The sequence below is a fragment of the Oryx dammah genome, unplaced genomic scaffold (genome assembly GCF_014754425.2).
Source record: "Oryx dammah isolate SB20612 unplaced genomic scaffold, SCBI_Odam_1.1 HiC_scaffold_2, whole genome shotgun sequence".
NCBI classification, from domain to species: Eukaryota; Metazoa; Chordata; class Mammalia; order Artiodactyla; family Bovidae; genus Oryx; species Oryx dammah.
Window position 1 is genome coordinate 161,144,667 of NW_024070186.1, and position 25,215 is coordinate 161,169,881.

Sequence of the window (25,215 nt, forward strand, 5' to 3'; positions counted from 1 at the left end):
GTGTGTGTGAAGGAGGTGAGCTGTGGCCAGAGTTCCTGTGCTCCATCCTCCCGAGACCCCCTGAGCCGGCAGCCAGCCCATTTTACTGAAGAAACTGAAGTCTGCAATCAGGGCAAGGGGGCCGGCTCCGCCTCTCTCCCAGCTGGGTGCTGACCTGCTCAGGCTGCAGTCCTGCCGTCATCAGCTCTATCAAGAGCCCTTTCTCCTGGAGACATGTCTGGGGGGCACCAGACCTCTGGCACCTCTTCAGTTCTCAGCCTAGAACAGGCGCCTCTCCCTGCGACTCATGGCTTCCCATTACACGTGGCAAGCGGACCCCGTGGAGCACCCAGAGCCCCCATGGACATGAGACTGTGGGCAGGGCCCGCGGGAAGCCCAGGGGGCCAGCCCATGCCCCCAGCCTTGGGTACCTTGAGGTCCTTGGCCCGCTCGGCGCTGTCCTGCACAGCCCGGCCCCGCTCCAGCGGCGGCCGCAGGATGGCCGTAATGGCCTTCTCCTGCCGGTCCAGGTCACTGGCCACCTTGTCTAAGCTGGCCAGCAGCTGGCGGCCCTGCAGATCCGAGGCATCTGCTGGAGGGAGGTCAGAGTCAGGGGGCCATGGGGGCCCTGGAGGGTGTTTAGGGGTCAGCTCAGCGTGTTCCCCCCAACCCTGCTGTCCTATCTGCTACACAGACCCTGGATTTGGGCCCCCTCCCCATCCCCCCAGAGCCGCAGGCAGTGGCCCTGGTACCCACCTCCAGAGCTCTCCGCCTTTAGCACCTCATGCCGCTGCTGGAGCGCCTTTCTGCTCCCAGCTGCCTTCTGCCGCAGGCTCTGGTACTGGCTGCCCAGGCTGTGACAGCAAAAAATGGGCTGGGGACCCCGAGGTGGTCCATACCCCCACCACCCACAGAAGCAGGACCCTGGGCTCTGGCTCAACAGACAGCCCTGAGGAGTTGGGCAGCTCCTCAAAATGCTTTGAAATGTCAACACAACACATGCACACAGAGGATCTGCTGAAACACCGGTTTCCGTCTGCTCCCGGGTTCAGTGGGCCCCTTCCGCCTCTCCTTTCTTCCTCTGTCTCTTTTTCCTTCATAGCAAGTCTTACGACCTACAGTGGTCTTGTTTGGTCATAACTTTTCCCCGCCACGATGCTTCCTCCAAGGGAGCAGTACATAGCAGATGCTCAATACATGTCTGCTGAACGAATAAATGAAGGAGTTCCTGAATCACTCATTCAACACAGAGTTCTTTGGTGCCTGTTTTGCACCAGGTATGGAACAAGACCCTGAAAGTATACCAAATCTCAAGGAACCTCTGCCCAGTGGGATGGACACATAGACACAGAGCAGCCTCATGAGAGCAGCACACGAGGTGGGAGAAGGTGCTTGGGAGCCAAGAGGCGGCAGCCTTTTGTCCTGGAGCCAGACTGGAAGATGAGGGGAGGGGGCAATCAGGGATGGCTTCACAGAAGAGGTGGCCCCCGGGCTGGGGTATTCAAGCTAAGAGGTCTGAGTCAACAAAGCGATGGATTGATGTGCAGGGAGAGGGAGTTACACGTGCCAAGGCCCAGGGCACCTGCAGAGAGGCCCCTCTCTGCAACATACCCAGAGCCGGACGCTCACACACAAGTTGGCCAGGCCAACGGGATCTGCCGCTGTTCCACCTGAGCCTCCAAAGGGGGTGCACGTGTGGGACACAAGTGGCAACCTGAGGCTCAGTTGTGGTGCCCAGGGCTGTGAATGGGGCCTGGGAGCCCAGGGAGGTGCGGCCACACACCACACCGCTCCTCCTCCTTTACCCCATACCTGTCAGCCAGAGCCAGGGCCTCGGGGTCGGTGGGCGGGATCATGAAGCAGACGGCCGGGGCAGTCAGCTCATTCCCTGCGCTGTCTGTGAGGTCCCAGCTCTCCCCGTTGTTCCTCTGCAGGGTGTAGCTGTAGCCCCGAGAGATCAGGCCCTGGTGGGGGACAGGCCAGTCAGGACACATGGAGAGACCTGTCACAGCTGGTGGCCGGGAGCCAGTCCCTGCCTAACTCTGGGACCTGGGGAGCCTTAGCCTGTCTCTCAGAAACTCCTCAAGAGGTTTCATCATAAAGATGAGAGGCTCTGCTAGCCTAGCCTAAAACCCACCTGGACTTCCCTCCGGGGACCCCCACCCCCATGCAGTCCCAGCCCAGGTAGTCTCCTCCCTTCATCCCTTGACTGCTCAGGGTGAACGTGTGACTCAGGTCTGGCCAATGAGAGAATGGCACTCACAGCCACAGTGATTGGTTCAGGCTGAACACATGACTCAAGAGTGGGCCAATGAGAACCTTCCCTGAGACATCTGCTGGAATAACTGGTGCCTCTAAGCTGGTGGGACAGAAGGCCAGGTGGGACCATGTGGCTGGAGGCTGGGGTTGGGGGGTGGGGGGTGGAGAGTGCTGGCAGAGAGTGACCCCAATGACGAAGATGAACACAGGCTCCTGAAAACGTCTGAGGTCCTGCCTCCAGCCCTGTCACCCCTTAGGCCTTTCAGTGACCTGAGAAGAGGCCGATCCGGGCCCAGTCTGCCTGGGGCACCTGGAACTCCCGGGCAGGGGCTCACCTGGTCACCCTCAAAGTCACAGAGCGCCTCCACGGGGATGGGCTTGAGGGGCGTCTCCCGGCGGTACTTGAGGGGCACCACCTGCTGCCCTCGCTTCTGCAGCCCCCGCACCACATGCTCGTACTTGTCCAGAGCCTTCTCCTGGTCCTGGATGTGCAGGGGAGTGCCTGGGTGAGACCACACAGCCCTCCCCAGGCAGCAGGCAGGGAGCCAGGCAAGGGCCTACTCGGCGGGCATCACTCACGTCCAGCTCCCGCAGTAGCAGCTCAATCTGGTATCGGTCCTTGAAGTCGGGGCTGTATTTCTGGTTCAGGTCTGAGTCCACCTTGCGAAGCAGCTCTTGGGCATCCTTCATGTCTTTGTGGAACTAGGGGAGACCAGAGGGTCCCATCATGGACGGGAATCCACCAGGATGCCTGGGGCTCCTCCTGGCTGTGACTTGAAGCCCACTTCCAAGTGGGGCTGGGCCTCCCACTTACCCTGAATCCGCAGGCTTGGGGATGCCCCCAACCCTCCCCAGCCCACCTTCCTGGGGGGCTTCACAGGGAGAAACCAGGTCCCTTCTCACCAATCCATGCAATGCCACCTCTATGACACACTGTTTTCATGTCCATACACCAGTAACCTTAGGGTTCTCCTCTGTTCCACTTCTGTCTTTGCTGGGAACACCCTGACTTAGTCTAAGTCTCAGTACATGGAAGACAAGCCTCCCCACTTGGTTCTGGGAAATTCTCTTGCCCGTTTTTCAGTCTATCAGCTCTGGAATCATTCACTGACAGCTATCCCCTGGGCTGCAGCTGTGAACATGATTTTGGGATCCCTGGGAAGTCCACAGCCCGGCAGGACTGAGATACTATGACACCAAGTTAGTTATGTTAGTGTCGTCTGAGTTCAAATGTCCCCAAACTGCCTGCTCAGAAGAATCACGTGCAGCTGTCTTATTAAAAACACATTCCAGTGGAAATACTGCAGTATCCACCAACATTGTGCATGGAGAAACACAAACGTGGTCTACACATACAATGGAATCGATGGCATATTATTCAGTTGTGAAAAGGAATGAAGTTCCAGTTCATGATGAACCTTGAAAACATGTTCAGTGAAAGAGCCAAACACAAAAGGCCACAGATCATGTGAGTTCACTTCTATGAAATATCTAAAATAGGCAAATCCAAAGAGACAGAAAGTAGAGGGGTGGTTATCAGGGGTTGGAATGGGGGAGGTGACTGTTTACTAGGTACAGAAGTTCTACTTGGGGTGGTGACCACATTTTGGAAGGACAGTGGCAATGGCTGCACAACACTGTGAATATAATCACTGCATTGGGTTGTACACTTAAAAATGCCCCAAATGGCAAACTTTATATAATATATATACCAAAATGAAAACCCCACACACCTATTCCTGCACCTGTGCTATCTTGGTGAGTTAAGACTCTCCAGTCCCAGCTCCCAGGGAAGGCAGACAAGGGCCCGGCAATCTTAGGGCACATGCATGTCCACGACAGACACTGGGAGGCGTGGGAAGGCAGCTCTGAAAGGCTCCCGAGGTAGCGGTGCTGAGCCCACAAGGGAGCCAAGTGGGCGCTGGGTGCTCCCCCCGTGGGGCCCGGGTGGCAGGCACCTGGTGGTAGTCCTCCATGTACTTCAGGTGGCTCTCCTCGCAGATGAGCAGGTTCAGGTATCCCTTCCAATCTGCATGGACGGCCTCCATGTGAGCCTGCCAGGAGAAAGGGGGCACACTGCTACTGGCCAGGCATCTGGGACAGGGTTTCCCAGGTGGCGCTGGTGATAGAGAACCTGCCTGCCATTGCAGCAGATGTAAGAGAGGCGGGTTTGATCCCTGGGTCGGGAAGATCCCCTTGAGGAGAGCAAGGAAATCCATTCCAGTATTCTTGCCTGGAGAATCCCACGGACAGAGGAGCCTGGCAGGCTACAGTCCACAGGGCAGCAAACAGAAATGGACTGTCGGACATGACCGAAGCGATTTAGCACACACACACGCAGGTATCTGGGACACCAGGGGAGGGATGGCAGGATTCCAGACCAGAAAAGGGTAGAGGAGAGGGGCATCTGGCTTCTGCATGGGTGTGACTCCCAGCCAGTTCCTGCCCAGGAGTGGGAGGAGGAGAGAGGAGAATGTATTGAGGAGTCAAGCAGGGCGGCCATGTTTGGGCGCACAGGTTGTGCACTGCACAAGGGACAAGTAGGGGCTATGTCTGCCCAAAGTGGTGCTTTAAAAAAACTCTTACAAGGTACTCCCCAGATTCATGTCCACCAGAACTCAAAATGTGGCTTTATTTGGAATAGGATTTTTGCAGATATAATCAGTTAAGAATATCAAGATGAAATCCTGGATTCAGGGTGTCCTTATAAGAAGAGGAGAGGACACACAGGTGAGAAGGCCATGTAAAGACACAGAGGTGGATATAGGAGGTGTCCGTCTACTCAAGGCTATGGTTTTTCCAGTGGTCATGTATGGATGTGAGAGTTGGACTGTGAAGAAAGCTGAGCACCGAAGAATTGATGCTTTTGAACTGTGGTGTTGGAGAAGACTCTTGACAGTCCCTTGGACTGCAAGGAGATCAAATCAGTCCATCCTAAAGGAAATCAGTCCTGGGTATTCTTTGGAAGGAATGATGCTAAAGCTGAAACTCCAGTACTTTGGCCACCTCATGCGAAGAGTTGACTCATTGGAAAAGACTCTAATGCTGGGAGGGATTGGGGGCAGGAGGAAAAGGGGACAACAGAGGATGAGATGGCTGGATGGCATCACCGACTCGATGGACCTGAATTTGAGTGAACTCTGGGAGTTGGTGATGGACAGGGAGGCCTGGTGTGCTGCGATTCATGGTGTCGAAAAGAGTCGGACACGACTGAGTGACTGAACTGAACTGAACTGCAGGAAAGCCGAGAATTGCAAGCAGTCACCAGACTCAAGGAAAGAGACAAGGAAGGATTCTCCCCTCAAGCCCTCAGAGGAAACAAGCCTGCCAACACCTTGATTCTGAATTTCTGGCCTCCAGAACTATGAGAGAATAACTTTCCATTGTTTAAAGCCTCCAAGTTGGTGGTCATTTGTTACAACAACAATAGGAAACTAATACAGGCACCACATGGATTTCAGAAGTCTAGGGACCGAGGGCTAGGGCATCGAGAGAGGAGGCAGGGCCAGACAGAGGAAAAATGAAAGTAAAAGTGAAGTTGTTCAGTCGTGTCTGACTCTTTGTGACCCCATGGACTGTAGCCTACCAGGCTCTTCCATCCATGGAATTCTCCAGGCAAGAGTACTGGAGTGGGTTGCCAGACAGAGGGAAGGGAGACGGCAAAGTGGAGAGACAGACAGACACTGGACATAGGACCCTGGGGCCTGCCTGAGTGCAGGGAGCCCAGAGCAGAGGTCACCTGGAGGCCAGCCTGAAGCAAGTGTTCCCCCCTGGGGCTCACGCACCTCAATGGAGTTTCTCCCGGGGTGCTCAGCGGCGAGCAGCTGGTCGCCCTCACTGTGCAGCTTGTTAATTCTCTCCTCTTTGGCCTCCAGGTTCCGATGGATGAAATTCTGCAGCGAGGGCAGTGGAGGGGCTCAGCACCCAGCCGGGCAGCCCCAAGCTCCTTCCGGGGCCCCCCGCCCCGCACCCCCAGAGCCCAGCACCCACCTCGTACTGGCGCCGGCGGCTGGGGTAGTTGAGGTTGCGGTCACTCCAGTCATACTGTATGCGGCCCTGGGCCTGCTGGTCCAGCCAGTACAGCTCATTGGTGCAGCGCTGCATGTAGTCCTGCAGTGAGCTCAGGTGCTGCTGCCGCGCCTGCGATGCCGCCTGCAGGCAGGCAAGGACAGGGCTGCAGCCTTGCTGGCAAGACCCTCCCTCCACACCTCCTGCCCCGCTGGACTCCCTTGGATAAGTCATCTGACCCTCCCAAACCCCTTCATTCGTTCAGCAAACGTTTATTGTGCATCTACTAAGTGCTGGGACTAATGCAGGGGACAAGAGACTCGGGTTCCATCCCTGGGTTGGGAAGATCCCCTGGAGGAAGGCATGGCAACCCACTCCAGTGTTCTTGCCTGGAGAATCCCATGGACAGAGGAACCTGGCGGGCTACAGCCCATAGGGTCACAAAGAGTCAGACACGACTGAAGCAACTTGGCATGTACGCAAGTGCTGGGCATGGCTCCAGGCCCTGCGATATAGCAGTGAGCGAAACACACAAAACCCTCACAGAACAGATATGCTTGTGGAGCCTCGGTTTACTCATCTGCAAAATGGGAATAACGGCACAGATCTCATAGGGCACCAAGCCTGGCATAGAGTTGGTGCTCCATAAACGTCAGCAGCTATGCTTCCACTTTTGTCTTTAACATGTCATGGTGCAAACTACCACAGGGCAGTGGGGAGGGTGTGTCTGCATTCCACTCTGCAAATGAGATCAGTAGTGAACACGTATGGGAGAGCCCACCATGCCCCATGACTGCACAAAGGACTTCTCCAACATCAACTCTTGCAACCCTGAAGGCTTCCTGTAAGCCAAGGAGTGGAAGTGACTCCATTTTACAGATGAGGAGACTGAGGTTCCCTGAGGCTCAGCAGCTCATGTTCGAGGTCTCCCCACCTAAAGGGGTGGAGGTGGCCCAGCTCCAGAGCCTCCTGCTATGGGCTACACTGTTACCGTCCCTACATTCTCATGTCTGAGGTGTCTGTAACATCCACAACAAGAGAGCATTTAGGCATCATGTGCAGTTACAAAAGAGAAGGTTTTGAAAAGAGAAATAGAGAACTTTTGCTTATTAAGCACCTCACATTGTACTTGGCACACAGTGGGTGCTCCAGAAAGAATTAAGAAGCAAACAGTAGGATAAACTGTATCCATAGGGTCTCTTGGGGTTTTCTACGAGCAAAGGGCAATCAGGGGTGCCTCTCGGGTAGGGGCTCGGGATACTGCTTCTCCCCACTTCATCCCCCTACATCCTGCTTGAAGTGTTAACCGCACACACTTCTTTGCCCATAGCCTGGCTTCCCATCCCCTCCCATCCCAGTCCTGGGGGCGTCTCACCATCAGTTTCTGGTACTTGGCCTGGAGTTCACTGTTCTCCTGAGGATGAGGCCGAGGACACGGGTTAGGGTGGGGGGTGCAGGCAGGAACCCCTCCTCCCCAGGGTCCCTTCTACCCCTCCCCCCAGGCACACACCTTGGCCAGGTGGGGCCCGATGGCCTTGACCTCATTGTGAAAGATGTTGTGTTGCTCCACCTGGTGGTCCACCAGTGGCAGGTCCGTCCCGAAGCTCTGGCTGCTCAGCTTGTCCTGGCCAGCGAGGTCGGGGCATGACATACATGGGCATGGGCCAGGGGGCCCAGGACTCACAGGCCACCTGGTACCCATGCCCTGGGAACCTTAGCTCTCCTCCTCACAGCGCCAGCCAAGGAGGCAGTTAAGTAGCCCCGGAGGGATGAGGGAAGAGGTTGTCACCCCTGATCTCATTTAATCTCACTGTAACCTCAGAGGCCCTCGTGGTTACTGTTTCCATTTCACAGATGAGAAAACAGAGGCTCGGCCGGGGGAGTCACTTGCTCAGGATCACACCAGTGGCCGGGCTTCTCTGGGGTGGAGATGGGGTGGCGAGGGCACAGGAAGACCAGCGGCCAGCCAGAAATCGGCTGCTGCCCCTAGCCGACCAGGACCCCAACGATCCCGGGAGGCTCCCAACCTCCACCACATCTGCTGACCCTGGGCTAGGCACTGCACCTCTCTGAGCCTTGCTCATCTCATCAACACAGACATCAGGAAATAACCAGGAACAGCAGGGCTCCGGTGCCCATGCAGTGGAGGGGGGGCTCCTGGCCCTTACATGGCCCCACCCCAGCCGAAGCCTGGGCCATACCAGCTTTTCCTCCACCAGCGCCTCCCAGTTGACCTGCGGATCCACCTCTTTCACCACCAGGTTGTAGATCTGCTTGTGTTTCCCACGGAGGTTGGTCACACGCTCCTTCAGCTGACGGATGCTGAGCGGGTAGGGGAGAGACCACCCTGGTTAGTGGGGCTGGTGGGCAGGCGTAGTGCTTCTGCTCCGAGGGGGGCTCCCACCCCAGGCCCCAGTCTCAGCTTTCTGCTCAGTGGCCTGGAAGATCAGGGTCACGGTAGCCTTGGGTCCAGGCAGTCACTCCCTGGCCTGCTCCTGCCCACTCTCTTTTATCCTGCCTTCCCCCACCAATGTTTCCCCAGGGCCTGCTATGCACCTGGAACCATAGAGGTTTCCAGAACAAACAGGCCAGTCTGCTGCTCTCTGGAGCCCACTGTCCACCTGGCAGGGCCCAGGGCTGGACTGGGACAGAAACAGTTCTCTGTCCATGTCTGAGCTGAGATAAGAGCCAGGAGCTCAGAAAGCCAGCCGGGCATCAGGCAGGGGACAGTGCACTCACAAGCCTGGAGGTCGGGGGCTGTGGTCACACTGTGACCAGGACAGGGGCCCCGAGTACTCCAAGCCTCAGTTTCCCTAGCTGTGAAATGGGTTGTTGGAAGGATCACATGAAGCGTTCAGCTAGGGCTGGCCCCACCATCAGCCCTCCACAAACCCTAACTCGGGTCCGGGCACACTGAGCGGCTACAGCCCCCTGCCCTGACCCCGAGCGGCTCCCTCAGGACCGGAAGCAGAGGGGACCTACTCCTCGGCGATCATGTCCCCCTGGGGGTGCTTCATGTGCTTGGCGATGGCTGCGTCCGCCTCCAGCATGTAGAGCAGCTTCTCCGAGTCCGACACCTTCTGCAGGGCCACATCCCGGTGCTCAGGCTGCCGGCCCTCCTGCAGCCGGGCCAGGTCCTGAGAGAGGCACGAGAAAGGGGTGGGGAAGACAGAGGGCAGGGACTCAGGGGGCACAGCCAGGATCGGGGGGCTCCCCTGGCCCTGCCCAGCCCCTGCTCTGAGGTAGCAGGCTCGGGACATGGCTGTGCACAGAGAGACACGGCCCATCCAACCCAGGGAGGAGGGCACTGTGTGCGTGCGCTCAGTCGTGTCCAACTCTCTGCAGCTCTGTGGACTGTAGCCCGCCAGGCTCCTCTGTCCATGTGATTTTCCAGGCCAGAATACTGGAGTGGGTTGCCATTTCCTCCTCCAGGGAATCTTCCCGACCCAGGCACAGAACCTGCAGCTCTTGCATCTCTTGCACTGGCAGGCGGACTCTTTACCACTGTGCCACCAAGGGAGGAGGGAGATCCCCGGAAAGGCCTGTCAACAAATAAACCTCAGGAACCCCCTAGCAGTCCAGTGGTTAGGACTCCACATTTCCACTGCAGGGGGAGATGGGTTCACCCCCTGGTCAGGGAACAAAGATGACAAAGTTTGCACAGGTCGGAGTTTACCAAGGAAGCACAGCAGAGGTGGAACGTGGGGACCTGCTTGAGCTCGGGCTCTGGGATTCAAGGAGGGCCCCCTGAGGCAGTGACGCAGGTTAAGAATGAAGGAAGAGGGGCAAGAGTGTTAGAGGCAGAGGGAGTGGCCTGTGTGAAGGTCCTGTGGCAGGAAATGATGGCTGGAAGGACAGTCAGGGGAAGAAGTTGGGGGTGGGACAGGGCATGGTGCCACCCATCCTTAAAGGCGACTCCTCCAGGGGCTCCTCAGGGGAGAGGGTCCAATAGGGGCACGGTCAGGTGTTACGACAAGGCCCAGGAGAGAGCTGAGGGTGGCCTATGCTGGGGTGTTGCCAGTGAAATGGCGAGAATAAACAGAGTGGGTGGATGTCTGGAAGGTACAACTGCTCAGTCGATGATGAGTCCAGTTGTTGCTGTTCAGCCGCTAAGTCATGTCTGATTCTTTGCAATCCCATGGACTGCAGCATGCCAGGCTTCCCTGTCCTTGACTATCTTCTGGAGTTTGCTCATGTCCATTGAGTCAGTGATGTTATCTAACCATCTCATCCTCAGCCACCCCCTTCTCCTTTTGCCCTCAATCTTTCCCAGCATCAGGGTCTTTTCCAAAGAGCTGGCTCTTTTCGTCAGATGGCCAAAGGATTGGAGCTTCAGCATCAACCCTTCCACGGATATTCAGGGTTGATGAGTCCAGGGTCTCTGATAATTTAGGGAAGAATGATGAACTGGCAGTGGGAACAGCAGGTTAAACACAGCCTGTTAATCCACTTAGTGGACTTTCATGGAGCGAGATGGGCTCTGAGCCAGGCCTGTTGCAGCGGGGTGGAGGGGGGACGAGTCAGAGACTGGACTGAGCACAGACAGGGGGTCACATAAGGGACCTCTTGGCCAGTTCGCTACCCCCAGCTGGGGGTCAGTTTCCCCATCTCTGCAATGGCAGTAAGAGAAACCCATGTTTCAGCAGAGGCAGCCAAGGGACCAGGGAATTGTCCCTCAGCCGCCAGAAGATGGGAGTACAGATGGGGACGAGCTCAAAACCAGCAAGTGAGAGGAGCCAGGCACTGAAGGCCACGCCCCTTGGGACTGCCCCAAGTCAGTGGATCCATAAAAGAGGCCAGATGGGAGCAGGAATCCGAAGTCAATGGACCCAGGGGAGCTTACAAAGGGATTATAGGTTTGGAAACTGACCTGTGGAAATGGCTGCACCCCTTGGTGATGTTACTAAAAAAATCACTGCACGAAGGGGGTGCATTTTCTGATCTGTAAAACCCGCCTCAATAAAGGTGTTAAAAAAAACAAAAAGCACAAAAGGGAGAAATGGCAAAAGGAAAAAGAAGTGAACGGAGGTGGTATGGTGCCTGGTATAGTGTAAAATGACTCAGCTCCCTCTTGAAGGAAGAGATGGTATCCACCCCACATTCCAGGTCTTTCCTGGGCCAACTCTGGGAGGGCTGGGCAGCGAGGGGTGGGGGCAGCTCCCTGAGGGGCTTTGGGGGTGAGACCCATGTGGCAGAAGGCCAAAGTCGCTGGACCATTGCCCCACTGCGGGTAGGTTTGGCTGGTTAAAAAGTTACAACATCATGGTTCTCGGCTTGGGTGGAATTTTATCGTTTCCATCATCACCAGTTGATCTGAAGTTCTGCTGGGCAATTACCATGTCAAAGATTAATTTTGCAAAAGGAGGAAGTAAATTAATCATCTCCTAATTCCCACAGGTGCAGGGACTCCGTGGGAATGCAAAACGTGTCCAGCCAAAATGAGAGAGAATATCCAGCCAAAAGATGCCACGCGGGAGTTCAAGAGTCCACAGTCGGGCAAGACTGATCAATGAGGACAGGTCAGCGCTGTGGTTACCTCAGGGGTGGGGGGTGACATTGATTGCGAAGGTCCTCCAGGACCTTTCGGGAAACGTCCTTTGACTTGACCTGAGTAAAAGTTCCATGGGTACTGATTGACGCGAAAACTCACAAGCGTGAAATCTTAAAATTTGGACACTTAGCACAGACAAGTTTTTTTAAGTACACAAAAAAAGTCATAGGGACCGACATATCCTGTAAATTTTGCCCACACTGACGGACAGATAATCAATAAAGCAAATCCAGGAGATGGTTACTGGTAGGATCTATGTGGTGAGGTTACAGGTGTTCTCCAACCCTTCCGGCTTTTCTGGCATTTCAAAATTGGGATAGGTACAAAAAGAATCCTGGAGTGGGTTGCCATATCCTTCTCCAGGGGATCTTCCCAGTCCAGGGGTCAAACCAGGGTTTCCCGCATTGCAGGCAGATTCTTCACCGTGTGAGCCACCAGCGAAGCCCCAGGAAAACTAGACGGGTTGGCATTCCCTTCTCCAGGGGATCCTCCAGACCCAGGGATTGAACCGGGGTTTCCTGCATCGTGGGCAGATTCTTTACCATCTGAGCCACCAGGGAAAGCACAGCAGCACGCAAGGCCACACACTGTGTGATTCTGTTTCTATGACGTATCCAGAATATGTATATGCAAAGAGAAAGGAGGCAGAGTAGTGGTTGCTGGGCAGATGGGCACAGGAGTTCCCTTTGGGAGGATGAAAGCACCTTGGGACCAGAAAGACGTGGTCATCGCACATCATAAACGTATGAAATGCCATGAAATTCTACACTTTAAATGCTTCACTTTATCTCATGTGAACCTCACTTCCATTTTTAAAAATAGGAAAATTAAAGAGAACTTTTGGGTTCTCTTTTAACAAAATTAATTTAACTTATAAATGAAGATATATTTATTAATAAACAAATTGTTTTAAATTATTATTTATAAAACATTAAATAAATACATAAAATTAATAATGATGTTTTCTTCTGAAAGAAGGAAGAGAAAAGACAAAAAGATTAGCCCATGCTGTCTTCAAAATCTGGTTTAAGTTTGTTCATTTGAATTAAAACAAAGAAAACATGCAAAATTATCTTCCAAACACATCCTTGCTACTTTGAGTCATGACTCTAAGCAAATACCATGAGACGAACGCTGGGGTCTGTTCCCTCACACTCTCACAGGCCAGAAAAGGTCAGAGAGACACCGGATGTGAGGGGATGGTCTTCCTCTCTGCTGGTGGAATCATCTTAATTTGCTTCTTTATACTTGTTTATCGGCCCCAAAATGTTTGTAGTGAACACATAGTACTTTTATTAGGAGGAAAAAAGGACACACCCCATAAAGCTGTTTTCATTTAGGAAAGCACACACACCACCATGGTAGTCACGAGAGTGGGGAGGAAAAAAAAATTGCCAGAGGGACTGGGTACCAGGGCCAGGGCATGGCCAGAGGGAGGGATGCTGGCAGGGCCGGCTGAGGCCAGAAAGAAAGATGGGGGGAGGAGGCGGGGAGGGGGGAAGGGAGGTCCTGGGGGAGGGAGACCCTAGCGGGGAGCAGAGCACCCTCTTGTCTAATCTGCCCCCTTCCCGAGCTCCCCCCACCCTCTACTTCTCACCCAAAGAGTGTCATTCCCCCCACCCACCCATGTCCCTCAGGGGAGTGGACACCTGGGCGGTCAGCGGAGAGGCAGCCACATCTGGGCCTGGAGCCAGCCGTGGGGCCAGCCAGCCTCATGACTTGTCCACCCTCAATTCCCCGAGCTCCTAAGGAACTGCCTCTTAGTCATGCCTGGAATGTGGATGAAATACAGACGCCCGTTTAAATTCAAATTTCAGGTAAACAATGGATAATTTGTAATATTAGTATATCACAAGTAGTGTGTGGCAGACACTTACACCCACAAAAATTTGCATCCTAAACTTCAAATGGAACTGGATATCCTGTATTTTCATTTACTAAATCTGGCAACACCCACTCTGGGGGTGGGGGAACGGCTCTGAGGTCAGCTCTGTCACTGACACAGTCCATCCTGGCCCTCTCTAGCCACAAGGAAGGTATGAACTCAACCACTCTGGGCTGGTGGGGAGGGATTCGAAGAGGAGGCGGCCAGCGTAGCAGCTCACAGGTGTGAGCACGGCTGCAGGGCTGCCCAGCCCACGGAGCAGGATCCCTAGGAGAACCTTTGGGCTCGGGCTGGTTGTTATCCCCATTTTACAGTCCCAGAAACTGAGGCACGGAGGGGGGAAATGATTTGGCCCGCCTGTGTCTGAGTAGTGGCAGTGGTAGGGAAGTGAGGATGATGCTGCTGCTAATCACAGGGAGCCACGGCACCCGCATACGTGCCTTGCTCTCAGTTGTGCCTGACTCTGTGCGGCCCCGTGGACTGCAGCCCACCAGGCCCCTCTGTCCATGGGATCCTCCAAGCAAGAATACTGGAGTGGGTTGCCATTTCCTTCTCCAGGGCATCTTCTGGACCCAGGGATTGAACCTGGGTCTTTAAGGTCTATCTGCATTGCCAGGAGGGTTCTCTAACCACTAGTGCCACCTGCATAATCTCATCAAATCTCTCCAGCAGCCCAGGAGACGGGTGGTGGTTTCCCCCTTTCGGGTGCACAGGGAGGTAAGGTGACTTGCTCAAGGTCACACAGTAAGTGGCAAAACCAAGGTCCTAGCCAAGACCTGGCTCCTGAGACTGTGGTTCTGCTCCAGACAGGGCCCATGGCTGCAGGAACTCAGTATCCGGGGTGGAGGAGCTGGTATTAACAGCACTAACGAGGCTCCTCTCCAATGTGTCTCCACCTGGGCGCTCTGACATTCGAGGCTGAATCATTCTGTGCTCTGTAGGCTACATGGCAGCATCTCTGGCCTCCATCGCTAGATACCCGACCCTGCACTCCCCAGGGTGCGCTGGCTAAAAATGTCTCCAGACGTGACCACACATCCCCCGGGAGCAGAATCATGCCCAGGTAAGAACCTCGGGGTCATCCGAGCCCCGGGTCCCCAGGGGGCTGGCATCTCGGGGGCACCAGATGGGAGGCGGGCACTCACGCTCTGCATCTTGGCCTCCGTGTCCACGATGTTCCTCTCCACCTGGTCGGCATTCTTCTGCAGCTGCTCAATGAGCTCCGACAGCTCCTTGTTAGAGACGCTGCAGGCGGAGAGACGGGAGGTGAGCCGCGGCGGGGGAGCCGGAGGGCAGGGGCGGGGTCCTGCCAGTGCCCCAGCCTCCCAGGCCGTCCCCAGCCCCGGGCTCAGAGTGGAAGCTGCCCAGTGAGCCTCGAATGGAGCTTGGCTGTCCCCCAGGGCGATATCACTAAAGGCACAGAGCGAGGCAGCACCTTTCCGGGAATCAGCCTCTGCTCTGGCCATCACCCCAGTGCTTCTATTTGCCACGTTGGCAGAGCATGCTTACTCTGTTCTCCCACTTTTTTTTAATTGAGATATAACTCACATGTCATAAAATTCACCCTTTGAAAGTGTGCTAATTCTGGGAATTCCCTGGCGGTCCAGTGGTTAAGACCACACGCTCCCAATGCAGGGGGCCCGGCTTCGATCCCTGGTCAGGGAACGAGATCCCACATGCTGCAACTAAGAGTTCCCATCCCGCATGTCGTGACTAAGACCCGGCACAGCCAAATAAAGCAATCAAAGTAAATTTAAAAAATAAAGTGCATAATTCAGGGGTTTTAGTGTATTCACAAGGTTGTATAACCATCATTGCTATGTAATCTCAGAATATGTTTATCACCCCCAAATAGAAACCCCACACCCTTTAGCAACTCACTCCTCACCATTCCACCCCATGGCCCCTAGCAACCACAGATCCACTTTCTGTCTCTATGGATTTGCCTACTCTGTACAACATGGGGCCTTCCGTGTCTAACTTCTTTCACTTAACAATATTTTGAGGGTCATCTGTGTTGTAGCTAGTGTGTGACAGTGCTTCATGCCTGTTTATGGCTGCATAATATTCCACGGCTTGGCTATGTCACATTTTATTTATCTGGTTATCCACTGATGGGACACTTGGGCTGTTTCCACCTTTTGGCCATGATGGCTCAGACTACTCTGAACACTCGGGTACAAGTTTTTGTGTCAGCAGTCTTATTATTAAATACCTGATACTTTTCTTTCAATCTACTCATTCTTTATATTTAAATAAATTTTCTAAAAAAGAGGACTTGCTTCCCCAGTGTAAACAGAAAACCAGAAGCCTTTGCCATAAAGAGGTAATAGCCAAAATAAATTCCACAGAAATAAGAGGATGGCATTAAGTTCTAGCTGGACACCTGGCTGCCTGCACACATTGAAACTGAGCCCTGCCCTCTCCTGCTTAAAGGCAGAGCTTGGCATGCACACCCCATAGCCAAGCTAGAGCTCTGCTGGCACCAAGCTGAGACCTCCTGAGAGTTCTCAGAGTGTCTGGGAGAGATTTGAAATCAGAAAGCCTTTCTCATTAGGCATTTCTTTTTTCTCTCTGACTGTATCTGTCTGCCCTGCAAAATCACACTACAGCCCACCCTGGTAAACACTACTATGGGAGTGGAGGAGACCTTGGTTTTGGACTCAGATGTGTGTTGGGGCTGTGTGACTTGGCCAAGCTGCTGTCCCTCTCTGTGCCTCTGCTTCCCGCTATCAGATGGACCTTTCCCAGCTGGGTGTTAGGAATGGGAGTGAGGTTATGCAGGCAAAGAGCTGGGCGCCCCGTAAGTCTCACGAAGGTTCATGATTATACTTAAGGAGCCTGAATGATTATTGTCCAGCTCCTTGTTTTCTTTAAACAAAGGAAGAAACAAAGACCAGAAAGGGAAAGCAATTTGGTCATCGTCACACAGCTACCCAGCAGTGGTTGAGATTGGCACTTAGTCCTCCAATCTCCATCAAAGACCTCATATACTGACTCCAAAGATCGAGGGCAGGAGGAGAAGGGGACAGCAAAGGATGAGATGGTTGGATGGTATCACCAACTCAGTGAACATGAGTTTAAGCAAACTCTGGGAGATGGTGAAGGACAGGGAAATTTGGCATGCTGTAGTCCAAGGGACTGCAAAAAGTCAGACATGACTTAGCGACTGAACAATGGCAGGGTCTGAGGCTCAACACTGCAGATACCACTGATGCTGCGGGGGAAGCTGGAGTGGTGGAAGAAACAGGAACACGAACAGAAGCTGCAAGACTGTCCGGCTCAGGCTCAAACCTTGCCCGGGGGCCTGCTCTGTGCCAGGTCTGGATACACAGGTGCTAGGAGGGGAGAGGGCTAGGGTCTTGGTGAACAAGACCCAGGCCACATCCTCTGCAAAGAAAACCAAGGAAGCAGCCTTTCCCCAAGTGGGGCCCCAGGAACCCTGGTCCTGTAAATTGCTCCTGGAATGAAAGCTTTGTCACTCAAGGTGGTTAGGAAAACCCGACCCCTCAATAAGTCAGTAAAGGCTCTGAGAAGTCCTGTGGTGGAGAAAGCTGGTATTCAGTGGAGCACCCAGCAAGGCTCAGAGGAGGGGACTGTGCAGGACTCTGGGTAAGGTGGGGTGAGGCTGCCGGGACATGGGCTGACTCCCATCGCCCCCCACCTCGGTGTGGGCTGGCCACGTGGCGCATGTGAACACTTCCGCCCTCAACCCAACCCCAGCCGCTGACCCCACCGTGGCCTCAGCAGTCAGACGTGGTGAGTCTCAACCCAAATATTTAACCGTGACAGCCGGGGACACCACTGCGATCCTGCAGTGTGGGTTAGGTGGGGGCCTCTATCCTCCAGCCCAGCCGCACCTGAGGGCAAGCGGCCAGCTCCCAAACCAGGCCCCTCACTGGTTGGGACAGGTTCGAGGAAAGCGCCTCCTGGACCGCACCCTGGCCAGCTCATTACTCCAGCCAAAGCCCAGCACCAGAAGGGGACACAGGGTGGTGGGGTGGGGACAGCCAGCTCCATGGACCTGATGCTCCTGGTGGGGAACAAAGGACAGCTTGGTGGGAGCGTGTGGTCAGACAGGCGCGGGTTCCAAGGCCTGCTGGACCACTTACTCTGGGACCATCCCAGGCAAGCACCTCAGCCTTGAGGTGCCTCAGTCTCTCCATCTGTCTTCTGGGGATGACCACGGAGTCACTGCAGTAACTCGAAACCTAGCGCACACGCTTCACCAGACATCGGACACGTCCACAGACACAGCCCCGATACCATCTTCACCCCAACTCTCTAGGGGAGGTGTGTGTGCCCCTTTACAAGCAAGGAAACCAGCAATTCTACTCGACAGATATCAAGAGAAATGAAAACACAGGCCCACGTAAAAGCTTGTACACAAATGTTCACAGCAGCAGTATTTGCAACAGTCAGGAAGAGGAAACAACATGAATGTCCAACTAGTGAACAGATGAGCGAGATGCAGAACATCCATACAACAGAAAACAGAAATGAAACGCCAGCACAGGCTACAGTACGGAGAGACCTGGACACCACGAGGCCAGGTCAAGGAAGCCAGACGCAAAAGGTCCACTTACATGAATTATCTAGAGCAGGTAGATTCATAGAAAGAGAAAGTAGATTAATAGTCAGGAGGGGCTGGGACGGGGAGACAGAAGGGGAGTGAGTGCTAAAGGGTGTGAGTTTCTTTTCAAGGTGACGAAATGCTCTAAAATTGACTATGGTGTGCATTGTTCTAAGTCGCTTTAGTCGCATCCGATTCTCTGCGACCCCATGGACTGTAACCCGCCAGGCTCCTCTGTCCATGGAATTCTCCAGGCAGGAATACTGGAGTGGGTTGCCATGCCCTCCTCCAGCGGATCTTCCCAACTCAGGGATCAAACCCAAGTCTCTTGCGTTGGCAGGTAGGTTCTTTACCGCTAGTGCCACCTGGGAAACCCCTGATTATGGTGGTGGTCATATAATTCTGTGAATATACTCAAAACAACTGAACTGTACATTTTTAATGAGCGAACTGGGCTTCCCACGTGGCTCAGATGGTAAAGAATCTGCCTGCAACGCGGGAGACCTGGGTTTGATCCCTGCGTTGGGACGATCCCTTGGAGGAAAGCGTGGCAACCCACGCCAGTATTCTTGCCTGGAGAATTCCCATGGACAGAAGAGCCTGGCGGACTACAGTCCATGGGGTCGCAAAGAGTCAGACATGACTGAGCAACTAAGCACAAGCACAGTGAGTGAACTGTATGGTGTGCGAGTTATGTCTCAACAAAACTGTTACCAAAAACATCGGCAAGTGCCATTTACAAGTGGCAGGGATGTGTTTCCTCTTCCCCTACCCTCTTGAATGGTCCCCAGCTTTTATCCTGTTTTCCATGGAGGCTAGGCCAGCTCTGGGTTACACCCAGCTGCCTGGAAGATGCTAGTTAAAACCTCACAGAGGGTTGACCGTGTGCCTGGCTGGTGCTAAGCAAATCACATCCAGATGAGCTCATTAATCCTACCACCCACTGAAGTAGCACTGCTCTCCCATTTTACAGATGGGGAAACTGACACACAGAGCCATTAGCTCGCTTGGCCACAGTCTCACTGGCTAAAGCAAGGCAGAGCTGGGATTCCAACCCATGCCTCTGGAGCAGTCTCAGCACTTCTGCCTTTTGGGTTTGGAGTCCCAGATGAGAGGCCCCAAAGGGTCCTGCCTTCCCCCTGCCATCCAGCTGGCCAAGGAACAGACGTGTGCTCCCCTTGAGAGCCACAGAGCCCCACACCAGGAGTACAGGAATGCGGGTGAGTCGGGAACCTGCAGGGGGAGGGGTGTGTGTGTGTGTGGGTGGGTGGTGTGTGTGTGTGTGTGTGTATGTGCAGATCCCAAGAGGGATGAGAACTGGCTGGGCCGGTCCAGCTTTTCATCCAGCTAATGGGCCACACTGAGGCAGCCAGACACGGCCCCTGGGGGCTGTCGGCCCAACTGATGGAGGCCCAGATACAGCTCTTCCCTACCAGCCTCTTCCGAGTCTGGTCCCACTCACAGAGATGGGGATCTCTGGGCTGAGCCAGGAAAGCTGAGGTGCCCACCCCAACCCCACCCGAGAAGGGAAGGGACCAGGGAAGACGATCTGAGTGACAGGCCAGGAGAGGGACACACCCAGCCTCCCTCCACTTACTCAGAAGTTTAGCACGGACAGAGATGCTGAGGGCAGTGGCTGTTGGCGCTGGCAGGTGTCTCGGAAGTCATCAAGCCCCACCTGCTCATTACACAGGTGAGCAAATTGAGGCCCTCAGAAGCACAGGCACCCGCCCAAGGTCACACAGGGAGCAGCCAGTGTCCACAGCCAGACAGGGTTCAAATCTTGACTGCGCTAACCATTCGTGTAACCTCGTAACCCAGCGCCAGGAAAGGCAAGGGACAGATCAACAAGAGGACGCTGCAGGAGAGGTGGCATTCCACCAGCATGGTCAATATCCCCACCATAGAGGTGGCGCAGTGGTGAAGAACCCGCCTGCCAATGCAAGAGATGCAAGAGATGGGGGTTTGATCCCTGGGTCGGGGAGATCCCCTGGAGAAGGAAATGGCCACCGGATCTAGTATTCTTGCCTGGAGAATCTCATGGACAGAGGAGGGCGGGCTATAGCCCATGGACTTGCAAAGAGTCGGACACAACTGAGTGACTGCGCACACAACCAAGAGCTATTTTCTGCTTCTGAATCTCAGTTTTATCATCCATCAGATGGGCAAGATTCATCCTATCTAGGCAAGTGAGGTGGGTGGCGAGGGTCAGGGTCACTTCTGGGACCCTGGAATCAAGTTTCAAAGACCACTTTGGGGTTCGAGGACTGAGCTAGAGATTTACAGCAGCCTCTGAGCAGATTAGACACCATGTCAGCTCATGAGTGGGGTGTCACCAGTTTCACCAGCACTTAAAACAGTGCCTGGCACACTGGAGACACTCAGCAAATATTCGGTCTAATCACCTAGCACATTGCAGGGGTCCCCTAAGTGATGACAATGACTATTCACAGAACACTCCTCCATGAACCTTTACTCCCCAAAGGGCTTGCCATCCAGATGAAGCTGCGCCCTTACATTGCTCCCTGATCTGTGCATGAGGTTGTGCCTATGGACCCCCTTTCTCTCCTGGGGAACCCCGCTTGCCAGTGGTGCCTGGTTCTGTAAAAGAAGTGAGTGAAAGTCGCTCAGCCGTGTCTGACTCTTTGTGACCCCATGGACTGTGGCCCACCAGGCTTCTCTATCCAAGGGATTTCCCAAGCAAGAATACTGGAGTTGCCATTCCCTACTCCAGGGGATCTTCCCAACCCAGGGATGGAACCTGGGTCTCCTGCATTGCAGGCAAATTCTTTACAGGCTGAGCCACCAGGGAAGCTGTAAGTAGGTTCCTTCTAAAAAGCAGGAACTTCACAGCACTGAAGACAGCAAGGTGAACACCACCAGGGAGAAGGCACCTTGACACAGGGGACATGGCACCCCCTCAGAATCCTCCCTGGTAACACGGGACCCACAAGCCATGGCTGGGAGCCAGCAGACAAACACAAAATGACTCACCAGACCTCTTCAAAACTGCCGAGGCCATGAAAGACCAGACTAAGGAACAGTCAGATGGGCAGAGATGACTGGATGCAACCTCGGGGCCTGGAACAGAACGAGGCATCCGGGGAAACTGGGCAGGCAGAATGAAGTTCATAGCTCAGTTGTTCTCTCTTTAATGTTTTGGCCACAATGCATGGCATGTGGGAGCTTAGTTTCCCGACTCGGGATGGAACCCATGCACCCTGCAATGGGCAGGACAGTGAGGAGGCTTAACCACTGGACCACCAGGGAAGCCCTCATAACTCAGTTGTTTTTGTTTTCTTTCTTTAAAGGTTCCTTCTAGATTTCCCTGGTGGCTCAGCTGGTAAAGAATCTGCCTGCAATGCAGGAGACCGGGGTTTGCTCCCCAGGTTGGGAAGAGCCCCTGGAGAAGGAAATGGCAGCCCACTATAGTATTCTTGCCTGGAGCATTCCATGGACAGAGGAGCCTGGTGGGCTACAGTCCATGGGGTCACAAAGAAACATGACTGAGCTAACTCTCACTTTTTCATGTCTAGATTTCCAGGTTTTCCAGCGAAACCCTATAGAAGCAGATCTTTCTGGGCAATGGTGTGTCTAGGATGCCCATCTTGACAGGTCGGGCAGTGGGTGCCATGGCCCGAGACCCCACCTGGTACTAATAAAGGCCAATGGGACCCAGGTCTTGGCTGTCTCCAGAAATGGTCCTCTCAGCCCAGCCCAGACTTTGGTCAGACAAGGTAAATGGGTTTCACAAGCCAGGTGGAGTCACACCCTGCAGACAGGGGTTGTTTTTCCAGAGAATCCGCCCTTGTTTTCTTTTCCAAGGCTGAGGACGCTGGAGTCTGGCGAGGGCCCAGGTCTGATCCGAGGCATGAAAAGGGACCCCATTTCCTTGGCCCGGTCTGCGTATGAGGCTCCTGGTGCAAGGAGGGCACGGCCAGGGGGACGTCTGGGGCTGCCTCAGAGTCCCATGACTGGGTTTGAGGACACTCTGGGACAAACAATCGCTTTCTGGGTCTGAGCCCGCACGCACCAGCCTGGAACAGGCGTCTCTTTGTCCCTCAGGATGTGCTCTGGGAGTTAAGAGCTGCGGGGAGATGGCCTAGGAGCCTCACAGGGCATCGGGCACCCTCACTCCATCACCAGAGTTAGAAACTCTACAAGCACAGCCTGGCCTGCTCTGCGGGTGGCTGCTCAAAGCCCAGGAGGTCAGCTTCAGACTGGGGAGCCAGGGCTGGAACCCCGTGCTATGAAGCCCAGGGGGGTGGAGTCTGGTCAGTGGGCAGGCAGGAAATCCGATCAGAGAAGTGGGGACAGGGAGGTGGCACTCCGGGTGACCCAGACTCTGCGGATGCTCCACGTGGGGAAAGAGCACCCAGGGCTCTTGCAGGACCCTCAGCCCCACCTACCGCCAATCACTCCTTCATGCTTTACTTTGGGTGGGGAGCCCCTGGCCCTTTTCCACGATAAGCAATACTGCAGCATAACCTGGTGGTTAAGCACCCGGACCGAAGGCAGGCGGCCTAGATCCAGATCCTGACTCAGTCCTTATTAAGCTGTCAGTTACCTAGCCTTCCTGAGCCTCAGGTTACCCATCTGTCACTGGGGGTCACGGCAGTCCACACTTCTCAGGGCTGGGGCACGGTCAATTGAGAGAACAGATACAAAGTGATGCCTTGCAGGCAGCCCAGGTTCTCTGCTTCCACCCAGAGTCACCACCCAGGGATTTGGGCTCCTTTTAAGGAGCTGATAAAAGCTGGCAGCCAAGGCCCTATGTCAGAACCCACAGGCATGGGGGAGCTGAAAAAAAAAAAAAAGACCCTGGGTCACCCAGGCCATCCACACTGATCTTCATGCAAGCCCAGACACATTCTGCTTCCGCCTTGTGGATGTCACCTCACCCGGGGAAGGAGGATTCACAAGTCACCTCAATATTTGGAAATGTTTCCTCCAGCTCCTGTGGGGAGGGGCCATGCACATATACGGGTAATGAGAGGGCGCAGCTCCCAGCCCCAGTCTGGAGGAACCTTCTTGGGTTTGAAGTCAGGATTAGGTCACTAGGTTTGGGATTTGAGGGGTTTAGGGTGTTTCCACTATGAGTTTTGCTGTCCCTGGTCTGCAGCAGGGACACTGCAGACGGGCAGGGCGGAGAGGCTTGGTCTACCCAGTTGCTCAAGCAGAACCCGAAGACCACCCCAGACCCCTGCCTCTGCCTCCCCTGATTCCACCTGGGAAGAAAGTCTTGTGCTTCCATCCTCTCTCTGGCCCTAAGGCCCTCAGCTTGATCAAGAGCATCACCTCTCGCCTGGACCAATGTAATGGCCATGCCCAGCCGTCTCCTTTCACTCTGACCCTTGCTGCCCCCAGTCAACTTCTGCACATTTGTCGGAGATCAGGTTTGTTGATGCTCCCAAACACGCTCAGAAGAGAGCTCGCTCTCCTGTCTGGGACCTGCCTTGCCTGTCCCAGCCCTTCCTGCTGTCAGCTTTCTTTGTCCTGGTCACCCTGCAGCAACTGGTCCATTCCTCTCCATCCTGCCTGCAGGGAGGGAAACTGAGTCAGCCTGGCCCAGGGAAAGAACAGAGACTGAGAGAGCTAGGGCAGGTTCCTTAGCCTCTCTGTGCCTCAGTTTTCTCATCTGCAAAATGGGAATAAGAATCAGCCTCATCCAGAGGATGGAGACAGTTCAAAGAGAGGAGCCTTGTAAAACACTTTGGACCTTGGATGTGCGTGTCACACCAGAAAGGCTCAGGATTGTTGGAATTTTGGTCTGTTTGGCTCACTGCTGTGTCCATGGTGCCCAGCACAGAGCTCGTCCCAGCAGTAATCTAATGAACAGCTGCTGGCATTTGGAATAACAACATGTGCTGTTTCACCTGCCTACCTTTAATTTCCTTGTCTGCACAATGAGGTTATTGGATCCACTGACTGGGTAGCAAACAGAAAGACATATCTGATAGGTGGAAAATGTTCCCAAGGCAGATAGGGTGGGGACTAGGTTGATTTGCTTTCAAGGCCACCACTGTCCAATAAAAACAGAATGTGAGTACATTTGTAGTTTAAATCCTCCTAGTAGCCACGCGAAAAACATAAAAAGAAACAGGTGAACTTAACTTTTATACACCATTTGATTTAACCTAATATAGCTAACGCAGGAGACATAAGGGATGCAGGTTCAATCCCTGGGTCAGGAAGATCCCCTGGAAGAGGGCATGGCAACCCACTATTCTTGCCTGGGAAATCCATGGACAGAGGAGCCTGGCAGGCTACAGTCCACAGGATTGCAAAGAGTCAGACACGACTGAAGTGAGTTAACACACACACACAGTACAGCTAAACCATTATTCTGACAGTCAATAGAACATTATTAAAAAGACAGTTTACATTCTCTTTTCCTCAACACCTGGCATGTGGTTTATACTTGCAGGGCATCTCAGGTTGTTCTATGCATATCTCACATGGCAAGTGGTTAACAAATACGATGGCATAGTTCTGGGTGATTCTGCCGCCCCTAGACCACTCTGCGATAAGCCCACAATGACTGCAGCCCATTAGTCCTGCCATAATGAAGCTGGAGGAGGCTCGGAACATTAGTGCCTGGTACCTGCGTGCACCATAAGGTAGTTATCAGCATCCTCGTGTGCATGCTAAGGCACCTCAGTCATGTCTGACTCTTCACGATCCAGTAGACTGTAGCCCACCAGGCTCCTCTGTCCATGGGATTCTCCAGGCAAGAATACTGGAGTGGGTTGCCATGCCCTCCTCCAGGGGATCTTCCCAAGCCAGGAATCGAACCCACATCTCTTACATCTCCTGAATTGGTAGGTGGGTTCTTTACCACTAGCACCCTAGGGCCACTTAATAAAAGGTCATTTCCTGGGACTTCCCTGGTGGTCCAGTGGTTAAGAATCCACCTTGCAATACAGGGGATGTGGGTTCAATCCCTGGTGGGGAACTAAG

General features: G+C 54.1%; 1 protein-coding gene across 2 annotated transcripts in view; it reads right to left on the reverse strand.

Moving 5' to 3' along the window:
* The window catches only part of PPL (periplakin), a 47,621-nt gene that overhangs the window by 10,101 nt on the left and 12,305 nt on the right, over positions 1-25,215 (reverse strand). For both annotated transcript variants that reach the window (XM_040256275.1, XM_040256265.1), the window contains exons 2-14: positions 14,828-14,927; positions 9,229-9,383; positions 8,448-8,568; positions 7,756-7,870; positions 7,622-7,662; positions 6,229-6,390; positions 6,024-6,131; positions 4,197-4,292; positions 2,818-2,940; positions 2,574-2,720; positions 1,792-1,943; positions 736-833; positions 411-568 (exon numbers count right to left, since the gene is read on the reverse strand). In XM_040256275.1, coding sequence (XP_040112209.1) covers positions 411-568; positions 736-833; positions 1,792-1,943; positions 2,574-2,720; positions 2,818-2,940; positions 4,197-4,292; positions 6,024-6,131; positions 6,229-6,390; positions 7,622-7,662; positions 7,756-7,870; positions 8,448-8,568; positions 9,229-9,383; positions 14,828-14,927 — 1,576 coding nt within the window. The remainder of the gene's footprint in view (positions 1-410; positions 569-735; positions 834-1,791; positions 1,944-2,573; positions 2,721-2,817; positions 2,941-4,196; positions 4,293-6,023; positions 6,132-6,228; positions 6,391-7,621; positions 7,663-7,755; positions 7,871-8,447; positions 8,569-9,228; positions 9,384-14,827; positions 14,928-25,215) is intronic.